The 27,001-nt window shown below is 38.0% G+C and overlaps 2 protein-coding genes across 10 annotated transcripts in view; one reads left to right on the top strand and one right to left on the bottom strand.

The window, feature by feature from the left end:
* MAPK8 (mitogen-activated protein kinase 8) overlaps positions 1-18,121 on the top strand; it is a 39,862-nt gene extending 21,741 nt beyond the window's left edge. For 2 of the 4 annotated variants that reach the window (XM_066191277.1, XM_066191278.1), the window contains exons 3-12: positions 983-1,112; positions 2,314-2,372; positions 2,502-2,640; positions 7,325-7,490; positions 11,978-12,049; positions 13,880-14,062; positions 14,841-14,965; positions 15,929-15,992; positions 16,670-16,747; positions 17,180-18,121. In XM_066191277.1, the coding sequence (XP_066047374.1) occupies positions 983-1,112; positions 2,314-2,372; positions 2,502-2,640; positions 7,325-7,490; positions 11,978-12,049; positions 13,880-14,062; positions 14,841-14,965; positions 15,929-15,992; positions 16,670-16,747; positions 17,180-17,325 (1,162 nt within the window). In that variant the 3' untranslated portion in view covers positions 17,326-18,121. Of the gene's footprint in view, positions 1-982; positions 1,113-2,313; positions 2,373-2,501; positions 2,641-7,324; positions 7,491-11,563; positions 11,636-11,977; positions 12,050-13,879; positions 14,063-14,840; positions 14,966-15,928; positions 15,993-16,669; positions 16,748-17,174 lie in introns of all 4 variants that reach the window. The other 2 variants (XM_066191279.1, XM_066191280.1) reach the window with 2 other exon arrangements.
* Positions 18,122-19,438: 1,317 nt separating this feature from the next.
* The window catches only part of ARHGAP22 (Rho GTPase activating protein 22), a 133,275-nt gene continuing 125,712 nt past the window's right edge, over positions 19,439-27,001 (bottom strand). For 5 of the 6 annotated variants that reach the window (XM_066191272.1, XM_066191273.1, XM_066191275.1 and 2 more), the window contains one exon: positions 19,439-26,475. In XM_066191272.1, coding sequence (XP_066047369.1) covers positions 26,247-26,475 — 229 coding nt within the window. In that variant the 3' untranslated portion in view covers positions 19,439-26,246. The remainder of the gene's footprint in view (positions 26,476-27,001) is intronic. The other variant, XR_010722283.1, reaches the window with a different exon arrangement.

Genomic DNA, 27,001 nt, shown 5'->3' with positions numbered 1-27,001 from the left:
ATATAGGGGAAAATGTATGTCAAAGATAGTTACCAGTACAGGTTGTTCCTGGGTTTTTTTTTCTTTAGTAACATCTAGAGGCTTTGTTGATGATAAATTACAAATCATTCAAGCTGACATACTACATAGACAATCCACTTCTTTAAGTAGTGAGTTGGATTTAATAGATGATTCTGTTTACTGGCAGCTAATCTACATTAGATTTGAGTACCATTCTTGAGAAGAGACAAGAAAATAATATTTTCTCTGCTGAGATTTTTTTAGTAACTGATAAATATTTTCAGAGTCTGCATGGCAGTCAGCTATTGTATTAGCTCTTACAGGAAAAACAAGCCATGCCTTCCTGTCATGGAAGTGTGATATGTGAGGGAGTTGTCTCCAATAACAGTCTTCATCAGTTCATCAACAGCCTGTGTCACTGAATCGTATGACAGTCTTGGCATTAGTCTGAAAACAAAATGTTTTTGGTTTTTTTTTCTCCAAGTTAAAGCCAGTGACGTCTAGAGGTTAAAGCTTTCTTAACTTTTTTTTTGTCCTGACTTTGATGCTGTCATTGTCATCAGAATGTTAAGCAACTGCATAAATGAATGCCTTTTTATAACCTACTTTTCCTTCCCTTTTAGTGTGAAGATTTTATGTAAAATTGATGTGCTTTTTATGTTTGAAGTGTTTTGGATCTTTTTAAGGTGGTCTGTTCTTGAGTGCCAGTGAGTGGCAAGAACCCAGTATCTTTGGAAGCAGAAATACTGCATTCCATTGTAGAGATTGTCATGTGTTAATGCTCTGAAGCTGGGAAATATTTTTAAATTTTGAATCACTCAGCATGCAAGAGCACTTTGCTATATCACATTCCTAAAGCTGGATAATACTGGAAGTTTGGGGTTTCTGCAGACATGATGCAAATTAGCTGAAAATGTTTGCAACTGCCACAGCTTAAAGGACCCTGACACTGGAGATGTAATTACGTTATTTTTAATTACAGTGCAGCTTATGATGCCATCCTTGAGAGGAATGTTGCAATCAAGAAGTTAAGCCGACCGTTTCAGAACCAAACCCACGCTAAAAGAGCCTACAGAGAGCTTGTCCTTATGAAGTGCGTTAATCACAAAAATGTGAGTGCAGTGTCCTGCTTCAGGTGTTAAAGAATTAACTGGAAGGTTATCCTTTGTAAAAGTTTGGAAAGTGACTTCAGAGGAGATTTCCATTGCATGCTTGTATCTCCATGATAAGTACAGAAGGGTCTTGCAGAAGAGCTGTATTGAGTGGTTTTAATACCTGCCCAGTCTTTAAATACCCCCTGCAAACTTGGCAAGGGGGACACTGTTACATTGCTAGAATTTGCAAGCAGTTGTCAAATAAGCGTACCATGGCTGGTATGTGGATCCTGCTGCTAGACACACAGGAGAAAAAGAAATAGGTTGTAATACCTTTTTTCCCCTGGTGCGTGAATGACTTTAGAATCTTGTGTTGGGACAGCAGTAGCTGTCTGGTGTTCATGAAGCTGTGCAGTAGACAAGTTCAGAGAAATGGTGAGCAAAAAGGTGAAAAATTTATTGGAGTTGAACTGCAGAAGGCTGGTGTTGGCAGTCTTCTTCCTTCAGAGTCAGATGTGTGTGGTCTTCTTTATCTTCTCTTTTAATCACCCATCAGGAAGATAAAATTTCTCCTGGTTGCTAGGGAGGGAGAGTGTCATAGGAAACTTACTCTGTCTTCTAGCTTTTTGGGAAAATTTTGTAATTTTTGTCAGACCGGGATGGTTTATATGTGGATTCTCTGAAGAATGTTCCACCTCATAGTGTCTGATTCTTGATGAGTAGTAGATTGGCCTCTTTCTGTACATCCCATCCATTCTTAATGCAAAATGTCCTAAAGCATCTGTAGGAACCTTGTTTTCTGTTTGGATGAAGTTGTTTCTTCACCTCTGTCAGTGGCCAAGTGGTATCTTTTAGGGCGTCTTTGTCAGGTTTTAATTTTTACTCCTCATTTATAAAAAAAAACCTTACCGGGTCTTCAGACTGAAAGTAAGAAGACGGGGAAGACTGACTAAGCTCCTTAGGTTTTAAGATTTTAATTTCATCTTCTTAACACTCAGAGTGTCTTTAGATTATGTGATTTGTGGAGGAAAAATATTCCTTTCAAAATCATTTGTATCTGTTTACATCACGTTAGGCCTGGTTGAGCTACTGAGCATCTTGAGCTTCAGTGTATAGCAGGAGGTTCATATCAGAATAATAGTTACCAGTTTTGAAATGTTGACTCTGCAACTTTGCTATTGCTGTGGTACAATTACCCTTCCTCTCCCCCTCCCTGCAGATAATCGGCCTACTGAATGTGTTCACACCACAAAAATCCCTGGAAGAATTTCAAGATGTGTAAGTCAGATTTGAGCTAAAGCTGAGAATTTATTTTTAAAGTATTTATATGAAAAGATGAAGGAATACAAGAGAAGGAATACAGTAAAATGGCAATATTATCTGATTATTCTTTTTTTTCTTCATAAGCTACATAGTGATGGAGCTCATGGATGCAAATCTCTGCCAAGTGATTCAGATGGAGCTAGACCATGAACGAATGTCCTATCTTCTTTATCAAATGCTGTGTGGTATCAAACATCTTCATTCAGCTGGGATTATTCATAGGGTAAGTGAACTAAACTGTATAATTTGCATTGCACCTGGTTTTGTCTTGAGTTTTTAAAAGGTAAAAGAAGTTAGAAATAGGAGCATGAAGGGTGTTTCATACCCTGTCCCATAGGCAGGGAGAAAAAGCTAAAAGGAAATCATCACACCTTTTTCCAGGGTAATTCTGGAATGAGCCTTTTGAATATTTAAATGATTTTGATAATGATCTGCACAGAGCAAACTGAAGATTTTTGCAGTGAGTTGCATTACCTCCTCTGATTCTGTATAATGTTCTACCTTAGTAGTCATGACAGGAAAGGATATCTGGAAGCATCTCTGCCTTTATTGTTTTGGTAACCAAACCTGAAATCCCATCTTTTGAAAGAACTGCCCGTTTTATTTCAGCTCCTTTACTAGCAGAGAAATGAATAACTATCTGAAATCTCCAGATAAGAAGATGATGATAAAGACTTGTAATTGGAGCTTGGATAACACCTGTATGTCACAAATCATTTATGCAGATGGTTAACAGGCAAAACTGACCACAGCTTTTTTAATGGCATGTGTGTATTGCAATCCAGTCAAGAGACTTTGAATTTAAGTTCTGTTCAAGTTGAGCATCTTGTATGTAATGGTATATAGATTAAAGATTAAAGATTGCTTGAGATTGGTTGTAACTTTTCAAGTGTAATCTTGTCAGTTTGGGAAATGGTAAGCTTGTGTTTTTATAGTACTACATTTTTCATTGTAACTTTTTAAAAGAGTTTGAGACGTTTTCATTTCTGAAGCAATAGAAAAGATTAAATTAACCTTGGTGATGTGGGATGGTTTCAGTCTCCCTCATGATGTGCACAGGAAAACAGATCAAAAATGGCAGTTTTGTGCACTACCATGGGAATTGCTATGTTAGGGTGCTTGTCCAGGTCAGTGGTCCACCACATTGTGACTAGAGTGTTGAATGGTCTGCAAGCTGGATCTGCAGTCTGACACTCCTGTTCAGTGTCCCATCTTTTCCCCAGGGACACAGGACAGTTATTTGAATAGAAAATAGAGTGGGCAAATGCTCCTTCCTTTTGCTCAGCTAGTTCTAGTACTCATCAGCGGCTTCATTCCAGTGAGGAGCTCAGGGAATGAAGGTGAAACCTTTCTTCTTGTGTGCAATTTCCCTGAACTGCTGTGTTGGAAGAGATGGGCAAGGGAAGGAGAAGCATTGCCTGCAACCGGGCATTGTCCCAGATGCTGCTGGGTCTGCTTGTGGGCATTTGAGATAGGTCATTTGGGCTTTTTGCATTATTCTGGGAATGCTCAGCAAAACTAGGTTGTTCCACTTACTGTTGTGGTACTCTATTACCTATGACTGAAATTATGCAGGTCTTGATGTTCTAATGTATGTGCCTGTGGGTCTCAGATAATGGTTTGCATGCAGTTTCACATTTCCTCTTCAACACTTACATATGCAAGTTCAATGCTGTGGATTTTCCTAGGTCTTTTTTAGTTTCAGAAAATAGTATATTGTCTGGGCATGCTAGAGTAGGTAAAGAAAGAATGGTCTCTCTGTGGATCTTAGCACAAGCTTAAGGGAGCTTCTAAAAGTGAGCTTGCCTTAGGGTGGTTTGTACTCCTCTGAAGTGGGCATTGATCCTGTAGGAGTTGTGGATAAATTTAAACATTTTTACATTTACAGAAAAGAAGTAACTACTTAGGTAGCTGGGCAAGATTAAAGACAGCTTTGAGGATAGAATTTCTGCCTCTGTAAAGAGGGGTTAAGTCTTTGAAATGCTTCCTATCATACAGGGATAAACTATCCTAAAGAGACTAAATACAATTGCTATGTAAATAGCACCATATGTATGCATGAATGCTTTTAAAGGACATGTGCAGATGCTTTTGAAGGACATTTCACTTGCATGTCTTCCTGGTAGATTTTCAGCCGACAGCTTCTTAAAGTTTGTTAGAAGATTGAGTATATTCAGGCGCAGCATTACCTGCTGTGTGCATTGTGCCTTCTTCCTTCAAGGTGCAAAGTATCAAAGTTGTGTTTCCCTGTGGAGGAAGCTGTACAAAACCTGTACTCTGTGGAGTACAAGGACAATAATCCTGCAAAGGGACATGTATCACACAGACCATGTGGCTGCAGTAGTAGCTCTTTGTACCACTCTTCTGGGCTCTCAGCACCAGTCCTTAATGTCCAAAGCTAATTATTTTATTGAAACTTCTTAAAGAGCCTGCACTACCGTGGCTGCCCAAGGAGCATTCTGGCTTTGAATCTAATGTTCTGCTTTAGTGATCTCTAAAGCTTTAAGCTTTTTTTGGTGTTAGTAGTTTCACATGGTTTTTTTAGCTGGGTTCTTCAGCTTCTGACATAGTTGTGGTAATCTCAGCATCTCAGCAACTTTTTCAAAGCTTGTTGAATGACTGAAATCACAAAAATCTGTATATGTGCCTTATAGCACTGGATACTACTTGCCGTAGAAATAAATTAGTTTTTTTAATAGCAAGCTAGAGGCAGAACAAAGCAGAGATCAAACACAGAGTTTCAGTCAACTTCTCCTTGAAGTTGTAGGGCAAGCTTAGTTGCCACATCAGTGGGTAAAGATTTGACCATAACTTTGCACTGACTTTAACGATGTTGGCAAATCAACATTACTGTGTTCCAAACATTTTGCAGAGATGCAATTTCCAGCCATTATAGAAATACACGTTCATTTATATTTCATAATCTGAGGATGAATGATTAGCATTGTGGAGTTGTGCCTCACTGACTTTCTGAGGGACACAGAGTGTCTCATTAGTCTCACATGGAGGCTCTGAAACACTGAATTCTGCCCTATTTTGAGTATTTAACAAAGGGGCCTGATTATGGATGCCCTTCACAAATCTTCTGTTGGAAAGAGAAGAGCCCACAGAGGCCATGAATTATCCTCCAGAGATGTCCCTGTCTCCTTGTCTGGCTAATGGGGAGGTGGCCATGCAAGAATGTGTTTCTTATGCACTGACATTTTACATTTTCAAGGTTCAGTGAGAGATTTTCTGCTATAGGTTCTGGTTATATTTATCCATCCTAATTAATTAGATCACTCCCAAAGGATCTTTTGAGTTTCTGTTTATTTAGCAGAAGATATATGTAAGAGATGCAAGTTTTGCATCTCTGCATGAATTTGAATGTAGTGTAAGTCAATTCATCATTTTGATCCTAGGCTTCATGACAGCTACATGGTGTTCAGAAATAAGGATGGACAGCATTTGGTAAGCAAAGAGAAGATCTCTTTAACATTTTGAGTGTTAATCCTGCAGTTTTGGAGAGGATGGTTAAGTTGGAGTGTAGTTAATTCCATGAGCATGCACCTGGCATTCTGCAGCGAACATCCTGAAAATAATAGAAGTGTGCAGAAATAAAGCTGATAATGAGAAGGACTGTAGCAGAATTGGAAACATGGATATTAAATGGTCAGAAGGCCTTAATAGAACTTAAATTAATTTGTGGTGTTTGACAATGTTTTAAACTAAAGTTGTCTGCAGAGTCCTTGTGTGGAAATGCATGTGTGAATATGTATATAAAGACTTTTAATTAGTCATTAAAACTCTGCTGTTCTGGAACTCTTTCTGTTGTTTCCTCTCTACCTTAAATGCAGTTTTCTTGGCATTATGAGGAGATTGCTGAATGCCATCCAAGTACAAATGAAAACTACATAAATCTTGAAGATATCTGCCTTTAAGAAACAATGGCAGATAGGGCTCCTTATCAAATGCTTGCAGCTCAAGTGCTGGAGTCCTGTCACATATCAGGTTTTTCTCTCATTAATATCAGTATGAGTGTGAGCAGGAATTATCTTAGTCTTACCTATGTTGTCCCATGTGCTGTGAATGATTTATGATTGCAAAGTTATTCTGAAGTTACTCTGTAATATTTACTGTGTGACATTCAGGTGTGTGTAAGATCCTGCTGAGGTGATGACAGAAAAAGCCTGTGTAGTGTTTACATAAATAAATGTTGCAAAGCCACTATTGTCAATAGGGCTCAGGTGTTGAGAATAGTTACCATGTGGCTAACCAAAATGATCTGTAGCTAGGTCAACATTTTCCACTCCAATTTAATGATTGTGTTTATTTTTGGCAGTTCTTCAATGGTGCCTTTTTGGGTTTGGTTGCCAAACTTAGTATAAAACCAAGTCCTAAATTGGAAACTAAAACCATATGGGCATGGAGATTTCCTTTCTGTTCAGGGAACTATATTGGTTCAAAAGAGGTAATGTAACCTCAACTAGCAAATAAACCTTTTACATTCATTATAATTTTAGTAATTCTTGTATCAAGATGATTATTGAATCAAGTGATTGTCATGTTACTTATGTTCTGCATTGTAGTAGTAATTATTGTTCCGGTGAGTAGTTTCTAGACCTTTCCTCAGAGCTAACACTTCTTACTAACCTCAATTTATTTCAGACATTGCTAACATACCTTGTAATGCTGATTGTATTTTCCTTCATTAATTGCTATATAAATCTACAAGCACAATAAAAGGATTTAATTCTGTAATCTGCTGAATGCACATAAATTAATGCAAGGGAAGAAAAGCTGCAGTTAGAGCAGTAACCTAGTTGTGTGCATGGGATTTCATGTTAGCAATATTATCTTTTTAAAATGTGAACCACAGACTACTTTGTGCTTGTCTTAGCAGTCATATATGATGTTTCTTTTTAAAGGATTTAAAGCCCAGTAATATAGTAGTAAAGTCAGACTGCACTTTGAAGATTCTTGACTTTGGACTGGCCAGAACTGCAGGAACTAGTTTTATGATGACGCCCTATGTAGTGACTCGTTACTACAGAGCACCAGAGGTCATCCTAGGGATGGGATACAAAGAAAACGGTCAGCAAATATAGTCTTTCTTTGGCATAGCTTTATTTTTTTTTTTTGTTTGGCACACCACCTTTTACATGTTGATGTTTTTTTTCAAGCTGTAGAAATTTTATAAATTAGTCTTGTGACCAAAATGCCGATTCTGGATACACCAATATGTTTATTCAACTCAACCCATTGGAAAATGTTTGCATTTAATAGGAGAAGAAATTGAGGGCCTTGTTTGTTTAAAAATCTAAATAACTTCCTTGGTAGATTACATGACATCCAGGCATAACTGGAAATATATTTTCTTAAAATGTGGTATGTACTTTGATATACTTTCATCTGACTTCATTCCTGGTGAAGATGTATGTTGTAATTCATCAGTAGATATGTGTACTAAATTTGATGCTAAATAACTGTATTGGGTATGGCCTTTCAGGAGGTAGGGAGCATAAAGTCTACTGAGGAGCAAACAAGCTAAGATGACCTACTGTGCCATTACTTTTTATTAAAACCAGCCTCTTTTAAGCCTTTTGCACTTAAGTTCTTGAGACGTTGCTGAAGAAAAACTCAGTAACATACTTGAGACAAGCATACAGAGTACTGTCATGATGCATCATAGATTCTTTGAGGTCCATGATGTATTCCAAGGGAATTTTACGTTGCATACACTTCCTCCTCACCATACTCGCTCTGTGACTAGTCTGCCTCCCAGTATCTTCCACATGAAGATAAAAAAAAGATCTGTCATTTGAGGGAAACACATCATTGCACCTTCAAGGAAACAGCTAGTGATACCCATTAGGAAAACAAAGTGACATGTCGTTCCCGACACCCTGTTGGAGCGGCCTGATCTGCTGCAATTTCACTGCTGAGCTGTCTCCATGGTCAGGCAGCTCCTGGTTTCACTTGTCAACACCTCAGGCTGGGAGTGCCCCCAGGTCACTGTGTGTGTTTCAAGCTCTCTGCTGGCCAGGCCTCCAAGGGAGACCCTGAGCTGTCTCCTGGGGATGTGAGGTGTGGCTCCTCACCTCCTGACACAACTGGGGCTTGCTCTGCCTTTCAGCATTCCTAATGCAGTCTGCAAACCTGCCTGGCAACTGCATACCATTGCAGCAAGTGACTTCAGGCTGTGTGTGAATGGTGCTAGCAATGAAAGAAGCCAGCTCAAAGGAGTGAGAGTGGATCTTAATTGCAAGACTGTGATTTTTATTTGTTTGGATTGTTTGTGTGTATGAGAGGACGGAGTAGGTTTCTTCAAATGTCCTCCATGGTTGACTGTTTTTCCTGTAATTTTGGAGTCACAGGCTGAGTAGAACAAGTTAGTTATTTCTTTTAATTTCTAAAGTTTTCTAGATTTGCAAATTTAGGTTTGTCTTTTTTCCCCCTAAGACTTTATATTGTCTATTTAAGGGACATTAAAGAAAAGTACCTAAAGCTGTAGCAGTGAGTCATGCAGCTGCCTTACAGAAAGAATTGATAGAAAAGTCACAAGTTTTCTGACTCAGCTTGCCCAGTGTAAATTTTTCTCTTAAATAGTATGTAATTTTGAGTTGCAGAAGTGTGAAACATTCTTTCCACTACTGGAGTTAGATAGATTGTGTTCTAGAGTATCCTGTGAAGCTTGTGACAGTCCTGTTCCTTATGGAGGCATGACTTGTGTTACGCATCTTAAATAATAATTTACTTTCATTTGAAAAGCTATCATGTCTTCCCAAAGCCAAATACGTGGTCACTGAAATGAGAGTGGCACTTCTGGAGAATGTAAATGTATGGAGTGAGTACAAAGACAATTGCATTTCCATAGGTACTGCTCTTATTAAAAGGCAGTTTATGTGAGCTGAGAGGAGTTTGTGGAGCTGCCATGACAGGGAGATGGATATCAAGGATGCACTTACAGTAAGAACCATGGGCTGTCCAGGAGCCGCACCTGTTAGTATTGATGCCTATTATGGCCCATTACACCCATAGTTAAATTAACTGTGAACTTATTTAATGTGGAGTTAAATATTGAAAATTGGCAGTTAACCAATGGTTACAGGGTAGTCTGGCAGTTTCCTGCAGTTTGTGCCCCGCTGAACTTGTGGGAGGATTGCAATATATATTTTGATGACTGAGATAATGCACTGCAGAGTAACATTTTTTTGGTGCTAAACTACACAGGTAATTGTTTTAAATCTAGCAAGGAGCCCAAATGAATACATAGTTAACTTTTATATAGAGTTTTTTACTGAAGGATGTTTGGGGTGTCATATTAAGAAACAAGCTAAAGGACACCAGAACTGTTCATGCACATGCTCCTTAACAGATTTATGCGCTGTTATTTCTATGATTATCAGTAAGGAAACACTGCAAAACAAGGAGAGCCCTAAACACTCTGAAACAACTGCTTTTACATTTCCTACTAGGTAGATTGGGTTTAAACTTCATTTTCACGTGGTATTTTTTTCTCCTAGAGTTATAAAAATCAGTAAGCTCACTTCATGGGATTGTTAAGAACAAAATGGACTCTTTATGACAGCAATAGATTTTTTTGAAGTATTTTTCAAATCTGTAATGTGATTTTAGTCTTCTATAAAAGTATTCACAATAGCATTAGTTCAGCTTGCTACAAAAGTTAGAGACCTTAATTAGCCAGGTTTTTGTTTGATTTAATGAAGGCAGCAAGTGAAAACACCACAAAACATCTCTGGTTTTGTAGGGGTGCCAGAAAAATGGTAACTATCACATTGGATGCAAGCTAAGTACAAGAGGTTTGGGTATATTTTGGGTTGTGATGGCAGCAGGTTGTTTAGCAGATCAAAAAGTCAACGTTCAGAATTTTATTTAAAAAGTCAAATGCAAAACTTGGCTTCTTTGGGTCTCTAAGCCAAGGAATATGTACTTAAGTATTTGAAAAAAAGTTTTTAAAGGAAAAAGAGCACTAAACTAAGGTGTTGAGAATATTTTTTTTAAATGAGCAAGGCCCTTAATTTTGACCTATTAATATGCACAACTATGATTTCCTATCACATTATCTAGATACTATTTTAGAGGAACTTAAAAATAAAGGAGATGGAATATTGAAAAATAAGAAGCAATATTGTTTGCTTGACATTGTTGAGCTCCTTCAGAACATTTACATATAATTCTTACTATATGATTGTTGTCACTCAAATCCCCTTCTTATCTGCTTAATTGAAATTCCAGTGTCATATTTGACATAAAAGTATTTATAATAATAAAATTTCATTATTATGACTTCAAGAAAACTTTTCCATATGGAATTAACAATACCTCTGAAAGTAACTGCAAAAGAAATTGGCTTATCCTGTACAAAGTAAACTTGTGCATCTTTATGTCTCCTGAGTGATTTATTTTAAGGTAATGCAGAAAATGCGTATTTCATTTTTTAAAAATTGCTTTTGAGTTTTTCTTCTGTATAAAATGTTATTTCAGCGTAACTGGATAAATATTTTAAAACAAATGATTTGAACTGAAAATGTAGGAGCATACTAACATTGTCATTAACTGATCCTCTAAAATTCTAAGTGATCTTTTACTGATTTTGTTTGCTTTTTATTTAAAGTGAGAGAGATGCACGGTAATCTGACTTCTAGGAAATACTTGGTGTCAAATTTTAATTCCTATGTAATATCTAATTAAATCTCCTAAAAAGTGTGGACTGTTTCAATAGGCAAAATTTTTAAAAGTCAATTTACTTAGTTACTTTTAGAATTATTCCTGCAACTACAGTGAAATTACTTTCACGGAATCAATCTGTCATTGGTGCTTCATTCTGTTCTCTTGGCTGAGGTAGCTTTGAAGCCTCCAACCTTGGAGAAGCTCTTTACTCTGCTTGATTTGTATCTCTCTCTCTGCTCAAGCTCTTGCTCTAGCATTATATTAAACAAAAGGATGTTTTTCTGCCTTGTATTTGAGACAGTTAAAAGCTAATCCTTACGGTGTATGTTAAACTGTTCTCATTGATTAATACAAATACTTGCTCTTCTTTCTGTGCTGTCTCTGCAGTTTATAGGATGCAGTCATGTTATGCTTCTTTTAATTTTAAATGACCGTTTGCTTTGCTTTTCCTTCTTTTTGTGCTACAAACATAGTGGATTTATGGTCTGTGGGGTGCATTATGGGCGAAATGGTTTGCCACAAAATCCTCTTTCCAGGAAGGGACTGTATCCTTGTGCTGCTGCAGCAGGTTGAATTAGTTAGGAAGTGATTAACCTTTTTATTGATGTTGTGTCATGAAGATGCATATTGTACAATTTTTTTTTTCTTAAATGAACATGGATTTTTCTTGTGATACACTTAAAAAAAAATCATTTATATTCAGGCTGCACCTAGCAGTAGGACATAGTCTCTGCTGGTCCTGTAGTTAGCATACATTCACCTTCACTCATTTTCATTGCACATGCTTTTTATTGTCACTTCATGTGTATGTGTGTGTCTAGATATTTTTTATTTATTTTATTTTGAGAACTATCTTTTATGTTAATATCATTGCATTTTGTTTTCAGTTGACATTTGGTCAGTTGGGTGCATCATGGGAGAAATGATCAAAGGTGGTGTTTTATTTCCTGGTACAGATCGTATCCTTACCCTTGGCCTAGGATGTAGTTGTAAAAGGTCTAAAGGTACTGTAGTGATACAGTTCCAGATTAAGGTGGTGATAATTTTTAAAATACTGGTTTTAAACTGCCTTTTCAAATTGCAATTTGCAAGTTCATTATATACCACTTGGGCAAACAGACTTTTTTTTTCTTTTTCCTTTTTTCCCCCTCTTTTTTTCTTTTTCCAGTGTAATATAGTTCCTATCCATGCTTTTGAATGTTGTCACACTTAAGACAGACTTCTTTTGGTTTAGGTGGTGTTTTCTTGATTCACATGCATTAGATTTTACTTCAGAGTTCATTTTTATGTGGTAATTTACTTGTTTAGTACCTGAACATGTTAGTAGTTACTATTATTTGCATTTTATAGAAAATGTTTACAAACATTCCTAACCATCTTCATTAGTTACACTCTGGAAATTTATTTTTTGTATATAGAAATTATCCTGCAAGTAGCTTTCCAAAATATCTGGCATTTCTGTCTTTCTATTCCATGAATGGTTTGGTGGTGTCTATATGGGTTGTCCTGTAAACAGTATTTCAGACAAAGAGTCTGTTCTAAACAAACAGAATTAAAACCTCTAGATCATTGCTAAAATTAGTGAAAATAATTGGACTTTGATATCCTGTTTGTTTTACTCCTACTTACAGAGCGTTTTTTAGATGTGATCAGAAATGTTTCCTGCTTTTGCTGTGGGTTACTGTTTAAAAATTGATACAGTATCATTTAGGGGTGAAAATGGGGTGGAGAATTTTGAGCCATGGTAAGGAAATGCAGAGCATCCTTACTTTCACACAGCTCTGTCATTGCATGAGCTGCACCATGCTTTGCTTTATGCATCTGGTTTGCTGGCATGGCTTTTCAGTTTAGACTCAGTGCTGTACAACGTAGATAGTTCTTCTTGTCAAGGCCTGTACTAAAGCTCAGCAGAGCTTGAGAATCCTTATATAAAGATCTGCTTTTAAGGTTTAAGAATATAAGAGAGAGTCTGCTTCAATCCATTGTAGATTTAGATAGTCTGGTATCCAGTCTTTGATGGCAGCCAAAAAGGAAAAGTTGGGGAGAATGTGAATTAATGTATATAAAATTTTATCTGAGTTCTCCCCCAGTATTTAACCATCTGCAGCTAGGAATTCTGAGCCAAACTTTACTTTTTTTGTTTCAGTCACATGTATTAAATTCTTCTGCCCTGAAGAGGTCAGTCTCCCCTTTACAGTGTGTAAACTTCTCAGTTAAGATGTTCCTTATGCATCCTTGAAACTCTTTAACTTCATTCAAGTCCCAGACAATGTTGTCACTGACCTGTGTGGGCCAAGCTTTGGTCCTTTGTGTGCCCACTAGTGCTCAGTGTTGCACGTCCTTGGTGAGAGGTTGTGCAGGACTGGGCTGAGGTTCCAAGATTAGATGAAGAATAAAGCACCCACTTGGGGTCAGGAGTGCCTTGGTGATGTGCAGTAGCTTGACTGCTGTGAATGTGTGTTCAGATCAGGGTTGAGTTCTCCAGAACCCAGACAAGGACTTAAATTTATTGTATTTAAATATTTTGTGAGTCTTTTAATATTCTGTTTCTCGGAATTATATCCTTTGCTAGCCAGTAATGATTTTAAGTGAAATACATGTTGCCTTGACTACGTTATCATAGTCTTGCTTTTTTTCACTGTTGAAGAAAGTAGTCCTAAGTCATGATGATGAACTCGATACCTTATTATAATTTTCTGTGTTTTCTCTGTTGGTTATTTCATGTGGTTTTAAGATAACTTTCTAACTGAAAACCAGACACAGTGTTTTTCTTAGCTGCATAACCTTAGATATTGATCAATGGAATAAAGTTATAGAGCAGCTAGGAACACCATGCCCCGAATTTATGAAGAAATTACAGCCTACAGTCCGAACTTACGTGGAGAACAGACCTAAATATGCTGGATATAGTTTTGAAAAACTCTTTCCAGATGTCCTTTTCCCAGCTGACTCCGAACACAATAAACTTAAAGGTAAGGTCTGTCTTCTGTGCGTTGTATGTTTTAAAAGTTTTAAAACTCTGATGTATTGAAAAGTGACTTGGTTTTGTTCACTATAAAATCATCCTGCTAAGGTTCTAAATATTTATATCATGAGAGTGGATGAACGTGCTGACATGTGCTTCCCTCCGCTTTCATATCTTCATGAGACAGCTCCTATTCTTGGAGCTGTCTTCATAAAGACAAGTAAATATCTATATTCTTCTCAATGACAGATGCCAACACAGTTTAGAGAAAAGTGGGGGGAGTTTGGAATAGAAGTTATGTAGGCAGAGCAGATCTTTGTTCTCTAGGGATGAGAATAAGGGATTTATATTCATAATATATAGATACCCTGTAGTTACTTCAGTGACTTACTGGTTCTAATGGCCACCTACTCAGTGGAGTCACTCACACAGTTTTCTGTGACTAAAAGCATATGACAGAAAGGGGCAGTAGGTGCTTGCCTGCTGCTATTAGAGACAAGGCTGCACTGCCACCTGAGCTGTTCACATAAGGATGTCACACCAAGGAACACTGTATCCTGAAAATGGATAGTGAAACGTGTTTGACCCCTTTCCCACCTGTCTCATTCTTTTCAGGTTTTTTTGCCATTAAATGGACTACTCTCTTAAACCTCATATTGTGTGAGGGTTGCATAGACATTCAGTTAGAACTTGATTAGCCTGACCCTTCTCTTCAGAAGTTTGAAACACTGTGTTATGTGTTCTATATATGGCAGTAATCTGAACAGAAAATTTTATTTTTGCAGCAAGTCAAGCAAGAGATTTGTTATCAAAAATGCTGGTTATAGATGCTTCTAAAAGAATCTCTGTGGATGAAGCCCTGCAGCACCCATACATCAATGTTTGGTATGATCCATCAGAAGCAGAAGCTGTAAGTTCTTGTTTTAGGTCTCTGCTTAGGAAGCTACTGTCTAAAGCCATCTTACTGTGATGTTTGGTACATCTGCTTGACAGAAGATTGTTGCACATTTCATTAGAAGATTAACTGAGCCATAATGGTTTTTATTGATGTTGATAGATGTGCTTTATTAGAAATAGCATGAGGAATGAGCTGAGGTACCTGTGTTCATGTATCTCTGTGTTGGTGTATAATTGCATATCATCTCCTGAACATGTAGTCATCCATCTGAAATCTTTTATATAGGGTTTTAATGTATCAAGCTTCAGTTGTTTGAGTGTGATTTGATTGCACTTGATGGGGTTCTGAGGTATTTATTCCTGGGGAAGCAAAATACTTTAATTAGTTGTAGGAATTGATACTATTCCTCAACTAGAAATAAGTGCTTCAGCAAAATATGAATACAAGATCTTGAGCTTTTAGTTATTAAAACTAATGAACAAAGGGATTAATGTAATTTTTTCCTTGAAAAATTAGTCTCAGAATAATTTCAGTTTATGAGAAAAGTGTTATTTCTTTAAAAAGAAAAGTGTGGTGATGGCCACTAAGAATAGAAAAAGCTACTTGATGTAAATGGAGCAATTATAATTCTGCTGCTCTGTAATAGCTAGATAGAAAATTTAGTAATTAACAGTAAGTAGCTAAAAAGAGCTACTTGTGCTGGAGACTGCTGCACTTAGGAGCTCTTCTACCAGACTGATCAGTTTCTCTGTTAATTATTACAGTAATGTAAGCAAATTTATTAATCAGAAGAACTTTAAAGACTGTGGCAGCATCTAAAAAATAGGCTAAGTCCAAGTATGAACGTATATAAATAATCATGTAAATGTTATTTTTAAATCAGGTTCATGTTCTGAATGGTTAATTTCACTTTTAATTTATACTGGTTTTGTATCCCTTTTGATTGCTCTATGATGAGTTAGTTTTGTTTTTCAGCCTCCACCAAAGATACCAGATAAGCAGTTAGATGAAAGGGAGCACACGATAGAGGAGTGGAAAGGTAAGAAAGGCATTTAAAGGGTAATAAGGCTTTTGGGAGTATGCTGGGCCCCAGTAGTTATTGTTACTAAAGTTCTTCTGAGCAACCTAACAGTATTTACACCATCTGCTTGGATGTCAGGGGAACAGGCTTTTCTTGCAAAGGAGATGAACCTTTGAAGTGAGCTAAAGACCTGCTCATCTTAGTCACCTTTAGCAATCCATAGGACAGCATTTGTAGGGAGGGTAACTCTTCCATGCAAACTTCTGCAATTGAAAAAGATGCAGGAGCTTGAGCAATGTAATGCTGAATTAGAAGGACAAGTCTTCAGGTGCTCCTAGCTCTTCCTTTGAAGACTGCTTATTGAGTTTCCCTTACCAAAGAAGCCATTGATAAAAACTTAAAGCCTTAAGACTCACCTTAGGCTCAGGTCTCCAAGCAGCCTGACTAAAAGAGCCTTAGAGCAGTGCCAGTGTGTTCTCAAGAGTGCCAGGCCACTGTAGCTCCAACAGAAAAGAATGTGTGTGTTTTATATCACCTGCCAGTTGTTGTGTAGCCTACAATGTGTTGTTCAAAACTAATTCTGAAGAGTAATAAATCTATGAAGCTTTAGTGGACATTTTAATGGGAGATGTATTATTGATCTAGTCTTTGGGTTGCAAATTCATTTTTTGCCTTCCCTTCTCTGCATTTTTCAGAGCTGATATACAAGGAAGTCATGGACCTGGAGGAGAGAACCAAGAACGGGGTTATACGTGGCCAACCAGCCCCTTTAGGTTGGTTACAATAAAAGCACAGTACAAGACTGCATTGAGTTGTAGGTCAGGAGGGAGTAAAGCTGATCAAGACATCCAAAAGAAACCTAACTCAAAAATATGGCTCTTAAATGACCTAACCTCTTGAACTGAGATGCTGTATATTTGAGTGGAATATACAAGGCTGCCATCTTTTTATTGATCTGTTCAATCCCCCGTTACTATCCCTGTGTAACTGATACTTCATTTCAGTTCTTGACACACCAGCTGTCAAGCCCCAAATTAAATACTTGGGGGGGTTTATTTATTTTGACAGTGGATTGAGACACATCTCTTCAAACTTGCCAAAACAGGGCAAAGTTAACAGCCATTAGGAAGAGACAAACTAAAGCAAGTACTGAACTGTGCAACTGTATCTGCAACTGATTTGCTGTTTTGTTTCTCATAGCACAGGTGCAGCAATGATCAATGGCTCTCAACACCCATCTTCATCGTCATCTGTCAATGATGTGTCTTCAATGTCAACAGATCCAACATTGGCCTCTGATACAGACAGCAGTCTAGAAACCTCAGCTGGACCTCTGGGTTGCTGTAGATGACTACTTGGTCTTTTGGGGGGTGGGAGGGGGGTCCTTTTAGTCATTAATAGGGCACTTTTCAAATATGGTGGTATTTTTGAGTGTTTTTTCAAAAATAATCATGGAATTCATCATAAAGTGCTGTAATTTCAAACTGTAAGTTGTGTTATAAGCAGCCACTTTTTTGCTGTAATTAACTGTAAAATATTAAACCTGGTAATTTTTATTGTGGTTTTAAAATCTGCATATTTGCTTTACTATTATGCTGCTGATCTTTTTTTACTGAATTTGTAAGATTTGTTTTATCAAAGCACATATTAATGTTGTGGTCATTACCATATGATGAGTTATTTAAGATTTTATAGGTTTTCAATTTTTTAATTAGAATTTATTCCAGATGTTTTGTTCATGATATCCTTCAAAGTTTTATGCTTGGTCATACATCTGTGTCCAGGTGGAGGGGGAGAGAATTCATTGCAGCCAGCTGTAATTTCAGGCATACTACTGTGGCACAGGGTAGAGAACAAAATCCTCTTTTATTTTGGCCACTTGCCTATAATACTTCAGCAAAAGCAACAATTAGTAGGGGTCTTTTTAGAGGAACAGAAAAAAATCCTTTGCAAAGTTACATAGTCTCAATGGGTTTATGAACTCTAAGAAAGCAAAGCGTATCTTCAAAGATGCAGAAATATCCAGCCTAGCAGAGTAATGTGATGTTTTCTGCAGAGTTGTGGCATGCCAAATCTTGTGATCACCATAAAACATGAGGATACTTCATGAATAATACATTGCAATGCCAATAAACTGTTTACTTCTAGCTTGTAGCCTGTTTTTGTACAGACAAAATGAAGTGTATCCAGGATGTTTAGACAGACGAGGAAAAACGAATATGCTGTAGCTATACTTTCATGTGAGATGTGGTTCTTGCGAGTTCTGGTTCTTATAGTTTTGTCTACTAAGGCAAGTGCTTTTTGGGTCAAAGAGGGAATGACACGAATGCAATAGGGGCAAAACTTTGGCTACTCTTTCTCCACCAAAAGTAACTGCTGAAAACCATGAAGTGGTAGGAGAACCTCAGGATTTCTGTAGCTAATGCATTAATTGAGCAATATATGCCATCCAAAGGAGGGAGAAGTAGTGCTGTATAAATTAATATTTATCTCTTTCATTTCACCATGAGATCAGTGTAGCAGAAATCTTAGCAGTGGTTCATTTTAAGTCATAAATATTCAGTAGTTTTCATCAACAAAGCTTCAGGTTTCAATACACTTTTTAAACAAAAGATATATTGAGATATATAGAACAGTTACTAAATAGTCATGTAAGATGGTGCTGCTCCTCACAGAAGTATTTTAACTGTTTACATTTTATATTTACAGAATGATTTATGTATAACTGACTTAAGTTTATGTATGAGTTAAACAATCATTCAGAATTTATTTCTTTGGAAAATGCAGATTTTTAGTGAAGCTAGGCTGTATAATTGATTGCCTTGTGTAGATGCATATTTTGTGTAGTGAATTAGAATGTGAAGAGGAATTTAAATTAGTAAAGTTCACAAAAATGGGCATAAGAGGTACAGAAGTCTTGCCGGGCACTGCGCATAAGCAAATAATGTAACTGCCTACAGAGGCCATCCAGGAGTCATTGGTGGTCTTCAGTGTGGTTCCTTCTGCTTGTTGGGTTAAATAAGCATCTTTTTGAAGTTTAAACTGAAAGAGGAAAAACTGTCTTTGCAGTAAGTTTCAGAAAAACAGAAGTGATAGTAATGTCAATATCTAACATGTCTTTTTAGAAAACATGCAGGGTTGCAAAGAAATGGTAATGTCTCAAATAACTAAATTGATAAACTGCACAGTTGATTTCCTGGCCTGGCTAGACTACTGGTAAGTGCTGTGTGCGTGTAATTTTACTTTCCTCACTTGTATCTAATATTTCAATATTGCCTTCCTAAGCCACATTTGTTAAGGCAATTATTTTTGCAGGATCCTGCCGAATTGTATATTACCCCAGAATAGGGGGGACAAGTTTGGATTCATCTAGCACTGGAATGTAGAAAATGTTGAACAGAGACCAACAGAACAGTCTATTTTGTAATTTTTTAATCAAAGTTTAAGCTGTGAATTAAGCCAAATTTTTTTGTCAAACAACAGTACTCCATTGTTATATAGGGTCAAACGATAGTGTGGTCAGCACAGTGTAATGAAGTTAAGACTGACAAAAGTAGCTTCTGATGCCTCTCAGTGCTGTTAAAAACAAATTGGTAACTATAGTTCCTATTTAAATTTATTTTAGACCCCACTGGATTGCAGTGATGATTGAAATATTTTGAAACTTAAAAATATTTTTTGCTATCACTTTCCAGTGTCCTAAATACACAGTAACTGAGCTTACAAGCGCTAAGGAGAATTGAGCTTTTCTTCTTTCAAGGCAAGGTTAGTGAATGTGTGGAACTGCCCACTCCCCACTGCAGCCTATTGCAGTGTGAGCAAGCTGTGCTTAAAGGGATTGTTTCAGTAGGGTCAGAGCTTTGCCTGTGGAAACTGAGAGTTCACATTTGGCACCATCTTCACAGAACTGTTGCTTTTTATTTTTTTCAGTTGCTTGAATTTTAGGCAAATTAAAGTGATGGCAAATTTCAAAGACAAAATCATATTACGTAATCAAATTTTTACAACAGCATCCTAGTCTTAACTTCCCTTTTTATTTGTTGAAACATAAATTTTTTCAGATAGGTGTACACTGCCACAGATAGCAAACAAATGGGTAACTGGAATTCAGCTGTCATTGTCTATTGTTAGATTATATGCTATCCAATACACTGTACAATTTTAAAGTATTGTTAAGTTTTATTTTAGACTTTTATTTGGAATCTTCTCAAGACAGCCGGCTTCACTAAAGTGCATGCAACTTTCTAAGGCCATTCCAATCCACTGTGAGCTGATATGGATTGAATTACCATGAGCTGTCTGATCTCTTACCTCAGGTGAGGTTCAAAGTTGGGCAGTAATAGCAAGATTGATTTCTGCCTTCTCTGGGCAGAGCTGTGGCATGCAGCAAGGGTAAACTACTTCATTTATCCTTTATACTTCCTTTTGTAGAAGTAAGTTGTTCAAGAATTTGCAATAGAGATGGGAGGGGAATTAGTACGCTTGGGGTGTACTGGGATGTTGTGCTGGGAAGTCTTTTGTTGGTGCAAGACAGTGGGTCAGAGCTGATGTGTTTGTGTGTGTGAGCAGCTGTGCTGCCCAAGCACAACTCCCAGGTGGAGCATGCTCAGCCCTGGGTCACTCTGCTGAGCAGACCTGGCACTTTGCCCTGCCCAATTTGGGCTTTTAGCTTTGAAGACCCTTTGCTGTGTAAGATGCAGCAGCACCTTTCTGGGCAGGAATTCCAGCTCGACACAGCATCAGCACCAGCACCAGTGGTGTGATGAGGATGTTCTGTGTCCCCAGCACAAGCTGTGTCAGTAGGGCCCTGCTGCCTGGGGTTGGTGGGGCCAGCACTGAGCACCTGGGACAGGGTTCTGTGGGGGATGGATGGATGGAGTATTCAGCTCAGGAGTATGTGAAGAAAAATGTCAAAAACCTCCTACAGGAGGATGGTCCTACCTAGCCAGTAATACAAAATGTATGACAGCAAATGTTTCTTGATAAAGATCATGGGCAAAAGGGGAGAAGAAGGTTCAGCTTATTACTTGGTGTTACTCTTTCAAGTTACTGAAGGCAGTGAATTACAATTTCTAGATCTGTTTTTATTTGCTGCTGGCAGCAGCTTGTCCATGCTGTTACATTTTATTTTCCTGTCAGTGGTTTGGTGCAGTTGAAGGAGAACCTGTCTGTATTTTTCAATAGGATTACAAAGAGGTTTTTATTGCATCAGTGTGATAACACTGTACTGCCTACCCAAATTTTCAATTTTAATTTATTCTTAGTTAAGGGCACTGGATAAAAGTTGTATTTTAAGTGGTCTCTCTCTCACTCCCTTCTCTTTGTATGTCTGTGTTACAGAAATGTGTTACGAATTAGATCACACTGTGTTTCTACTTCTGCAGTTCAAAATTTAAGCTAGGTTTTCTTGAACTACCTCACACAAACTTTCTACGTTTCTTAAGTAAGCAAAGCTAACCCTTGCTATTGGAACTACACTGAATGTGAATAGAGAATACACCTCCTTTAGAAAAACAAACATATTGGCCAATGTTGAGACAATATCAGTATGTTTCTTATCTATTTCACGTAAGATGTTCATGTGTAATTTATAGCTTGTGTACAGTAATGTACATCTAGATTATTGTGTTAGCTGTAAATTGGTGATTTTATTATTGTAGTCTGGTTTTGTAGGGTAAAAATAGCTTACTAGTAATGTCAGCTCATCCTTTACATTTTACAAAAGGAATAATTCTTGGTAAGCTTTGCATACAGATGAATTACTTTTGTAGGCCCAATATCTAGTCTATTTTTGAGAGTTCTTTAACTTTTATTACTAAAGTTGAGAAAAAAAATCCCACCCCAATTATTGTGATCATTCCTTCTGCCCTTTTTGAAGTATATTCTTAATTTTATTATGTCCCAAGAAATATGAAGGGGAAGATACACCATGAAAAATACTGGGGAATACTAATTTTTTTTTTTCTTCCCCACATTTGATACCTTTTCCTGCTTTTCCTTTTTTCCTTCCAAATAAGCTGTTGGTGGGCATTACTGAGAACATTGTGGGGTTTTTTTAACTCATTCATGCCATAGGTCATTACATGTGCACCACTGGAATGTATACATTGTTATCTAGTATGTCAGTTGGTTATAATGATATTTTAAATAAAAAAGAAAAAAAAAAAAAGTTTGACCACCATGCATTTAGTGTTTCTTCATTGTCAGGCTGTGATGAGTTTCATATGGATTGCATAATAGGGCTGCACTTGAAAACTTGGTGAGAGTCCTTCCTGAACATTCATCTGTTTTTTTAATGGTAGTGTCCTGTCTTGTGTGTGAGCTCACTTGTGGGCAAAGTGACATGTTTTTTCCATTTCTTCATTCCCGTGGACTTTGGATGTGCCACAGACTGTTAACAGCCACACATTCAGTGTCTTTGCGACCAGTGGGAATCCGTTCTTGCTTCCTTGCTGCCAGCTCCAGCCACTGAAATTCCTGGAAGTACAGCTGCTGAGAGCCTGTGCTGCTGAAAAAGGTAAGCCATGGGCAGCCTAGTCTATGGGAGAATCTCTCAAAACTGCATCTTGGAGAAACCTGAAGGATCTTACTTCTGGAGAGCTGACCACTCACTGCACTGGCATTTGTCCCACAGGTAAGGTCCAGTGTAATGCATTTGGTTGCCTTCACTTCCTGCAGGGTTTCAGTGCTTCCCTAATGACTGCAGCTGTCCTTGAGCTGTGCTGGTGGTGCCTTTGTGTCCAATTTCAAGGGAAAGGGACGGTGACCACAGTGCAGCCAGCTTTGTTTATCTGGGCCAGTTTGTGGGATGCTCTTCTAGGAATGTGATGGGACTCAGAAATGCTCTTCTTTATTTGCATATGTCAGCATAAAGTGCAGCCAGTTTCCAGTGATATTACAGAGCAAGGTCAGAGAGAGTCCTAGCTCTGCCCAGGATTTTCTGGTGGCTCAGAACTGAAACACTCCACAATGCTGTTGGCTTCTGTGGAACTCTCTTGTGAATGTAGATGAGTCGTTAAGCTGTCCCTGTTCATTTTCCTTTTTGTGTTAGAAATACCATGACCTACCAAAGTTTTCTTTGTTATTCTGAAGTCTTGCTGTTTTGCTTTTTTTTAAAGCACATGCTTGTGGGTTTGTTCTTTTTTCACTTAAAAGATTTTACTGGGTTTTTTTGCCTGTATAATACTGGATAGGATATTCCAGGCTGGGAGGATGGCACAGGTGAAACTGTGGTAAAAATTTATCTGTTCCAGGAGCCCTCTGTCATGTTTAATTAATAACCAAACCTGTATCTTGTAAACACTTGCTAAGAAAGCTGACATTTAAAATCAGAGACTGTAGTAAGTGAAAGATGTGCAAAATAAGGAGTAGTCTCCAGTGCTTTCTGTGGGGAAATGCACTGGTGGGGAAGAGTATGGAAACAGGAGTTAAATTTAGGAAAGGGTGAATCATCTTCCCCCATAAGGGCATAGTGTTCTTTGAAGCTGTGTACAAGTAGATCTCATTTCTTGCATAATTGCCCAGATCAGGAATTTGGCATTATGGTCCTGTTGCTGCAGTTGAGGTTAACATCATGCTGTGGTGCATTTTAGTATGAACTAGGTTGTTTGCAGCTTCTTGCCAGGTTTATTTACTGCAACAGCTAATCATCAAAAGCAGCTGAAATGTATTCCTCATGAACAAGAGCCATAGATGTTGCTGGAGCACAACAGCCAGTCTGGAACTGGTTTGTTTCACTTCTCACTTGGAGTTTCTTTGTATATTAAAAATAATTACTTTTATCTTAGATACCACATTATGTAGTGCTATAGATGTCATGATCCTATCCTGGATCTGCAAGTTTGGGATAGGTGGAGGTTTGTTAGCAGTTACCTAAGGGTAAATACTTAAGAGAGTTAACCAGCAGAGTCTTATTCACTGCTTGTCTGGTGTATTTGGTGTTTAGTCTCCCAGTCAGCAGGCCTCAGTTCTTGAGTTTGTCGTGTGAACCTAAAGGGAGCAGTCTGCACTTGACACATACAGGAGATAATGCAGTATAAATAGTGTAAGGGAAGTGTGGGCTGTCAGGATGGATACAGTGAAAGGTTTCTCTGTTTTGGGTAGAAATAAAAGAAGGCATTAAAATACCCTGCTTGCTACTAGAACTTGGATTGAATGTTGCTTTTTATCAGTCCTGATGTTGTACTTACAGTCTCATTCAGACCACCTGCCAATGTTAAGGTTTCTTTTGTGATGACTGACCTGGTACCTCCAGCTACCTGCCACACTGTGGTCTTCCAGCTCAGTCACTGTTACTGCTTCTCTCTCACATGCATCTGATGCTGCTGTTTTAAATGGCCATCATATTCCTTGAAGGATCACTTGTGACCACTGGTAATGAATCCAAGGCAGAGGTGGGAAAAAAAGATGGGGATGATGCTCATGCCTGCAAGTGGCAGGCAGCTGCTGCTGAACATGCAGGTGCGTGCCTCATGCCAGGGGCAGTAAGGAATCCAGGACAGCTGGAGAGCCTGGGAAGTAGGAAAAAGGTTTTGAAATAACTGAATGAACCTATCCACATGGCTTACTGTACCACCTTGCTTGACATTTCTTATCCAGGAAAGATTAGGTTAAAATTCTGCTTTTTGCTCGCTTTAAATGGTTTACATTTTTTACATTTCTATAGGAAAGAGAAATTTTACAGTGCAGTAGAAACAAATTATCACCCAGATGTTTTAAATATTGAAATACCTGGATATCTGTGAGATGATGAGGAAAAAATATATCTTTCAGTATTGACTATCTCCTGGTATGTAAAAAACCCATTCTAAGGTTATTTCCAGACAGTGAGTCATAGTAAGAAATGAGATTCAGGGCACTTTTTCAAAATACTTAAAATAAAGCAACCTTCTTTGTTACAGTCTATATTTTCCCTTTAGCCAGTCCATGTTGCTGTGGCACTTTTTTCTTAAAATTCTTTCTCCTTAGAGACACCCAAGCTACTTCAGGATGTCAAAGATAGAGTGCCAAGACAGAGTGAATGGTGTTGGGCTCACAGGTGGAATTCAGGCTGGTGAAACAATTTTCTGTGCACAGGTTCTGCATAGCTCAGGGTGTTACAAATGCTCTGCAGAACTTCTTGAAATCACTTGGAAGGGAAGTCAGCCCTGGCAGCAAATTACCAGAACTTACAGCTTCATTCTAATGATTTCTCCTTAGCAGAAGTAAGGAACTTGGGATGATGGGTTGTTTGCAGTATTCTTCCTGTCCCCTCATCTCCCTGCAAGAACTAACAACAAAAATATCAGCTGGCACCACAAGAAATGTTACAAGGCATGCAAGTGTACGTTGTCCAGGAAGGATTGAGGATAGATCCCCACCCTCCGCCCTTTACCACCCTGACAGCCCCCACCTCAGTTGCACTAATTCCTCTTACCATAAGTTTTGCTATTGAAGTTTGGATGTGTTTTGATGATAAGAATCTTCCATCTTCTACCTTAATACATACATCAACTCAGGAGATTTTTTTTTTTTCAGCTACTACTGCTCTATTTTTGGCTCAGAAAACCCTCAGATACCTAGGGCAAAATGTGCATATTTAAAGTTCCACAGAGTTTGTGTAGCCAATCTGATTATTAATCACAGTTTAATTTAAAGCTGCATTTTTGTGAAACACGGAAACCATTTGGTAGGTAAGGGACAATTTTAGTGAATTGTCAAGATTTTGATATCTTCAGTGTTTTTGCAGACCTTGTTTTCACAGTATCTTCATAAAATAATACCACTCTAGGAATGAGAAATTTTAACACACTTTATGGAAGGAGTGGGGTGAAAACCACCTCATTAAATCCACCTGGCAAACCTCCCGGCTGTGGTGAGAAACTGGAACTACCACCTTTCCAAGCACAAGTGCAGGAATGCCTCAGCTCTAGGCTCAGCTTTACTGGTTCTGGCCATCCACCCACCCTGCAGTACCGTCCACTGTCCTTGAGCCAGCAAAAGGATGGTGTAGTTGAGTCCAAAGATGGCAGCAGGACACTCTGGAGAAGATTATCTTATGTTCTGTGGGTACAGAAGGAACCCACTCTTTCTTGGCAATCTGACACTAAATTTTCAAGCTTTATGGTCAGCAGTCTTTCCAGCTGGCCCAAATACTATAGCACATGTAAAGACAACAGGGCAAGTGCCACTGAGAGCACAATCACTATAGCATTACTCATGATACATGAGTATACCAGAACAAAATATGCATTTTCACTCATTTTGTCAGGAACAGGATTTTCTATACTTGTTCTACTTAGGGACTTTAGCATTTTGACTCCCAACAGTTAAACATCCTAATGTTGAAAAAAATTCTTCCATTTCCTTCTGCAGGAGGTAATTTCTCTTCTCAGCATCTTCACGAGCGCGTTCAGAATTCCTCAACTTTATCTCCAGCATTGTGTATTTCTTTCGTTCTTGGTCCAGTTCTTCTTCCAACCTAACCACTTGGTTCCTCAGGTCTTCACTTGTTTCTTCAATTCTTAAAATGAACAGAGAGAGGGAAAAAAAACTTTTAAAAGTGGCTGGATAAATACAGCTGATAATTATAAAAACTCTAACATATTCTAAGAGGAAGTTTTAAAGGAGAGAACATGATTTTGAAATTATATACTTGAAGTCTGCCTAAGTGATAAGTTAATACATCTCCTTATCCAGGCAGTCTGGTGCTGGAAAGTAATCTTTTAACCTCTGTTTTCATCCTGATACTGTGTTTCCCTATATGGATATCCAGTATAGAGGAATATCCTTAGGGATCAGACAGTCCTTCCTCACCATCGAATGGATGGTATTTTCGGTAAAGTTTATTGTTGACATTGGAGTGGGGCGTGAGATTTTATGAAACCAACCTTTTATATAAGGAAGAATCAGAAGAACAGTTCTTAAATGTATCTGCTCTTAAATATGTCTTAAATGTACTTGCTCTGAAGCAAAATTCAGAGCTTTTTACTCAGGAGGTCAAAGAACAAGGTTCATGGTTTTGTTATTTCAAAGAAGCACCGAAGGCA

This window comes from Chamaea fasciata, unplaced genomic scaffold, assembly GCF_029207755.1.
Source record: "Chamaea fasciata isolate MVZ Bird 193981 ecotype frontalis unplaced genomic scaffold, bChaFas1.0.hap1 SCAF_9, whole genome shotgun sequence".
NCBI lineage: Eukaryota > Metazoa > Chordata > Aves > Passeriformes > Sylviidae > Chamaea > Chamaea fasciata.
Note: the sequence above shows the minus strand (reverse complement) of the source record. Positions and strands in the feature narration are given on the sequence as shown.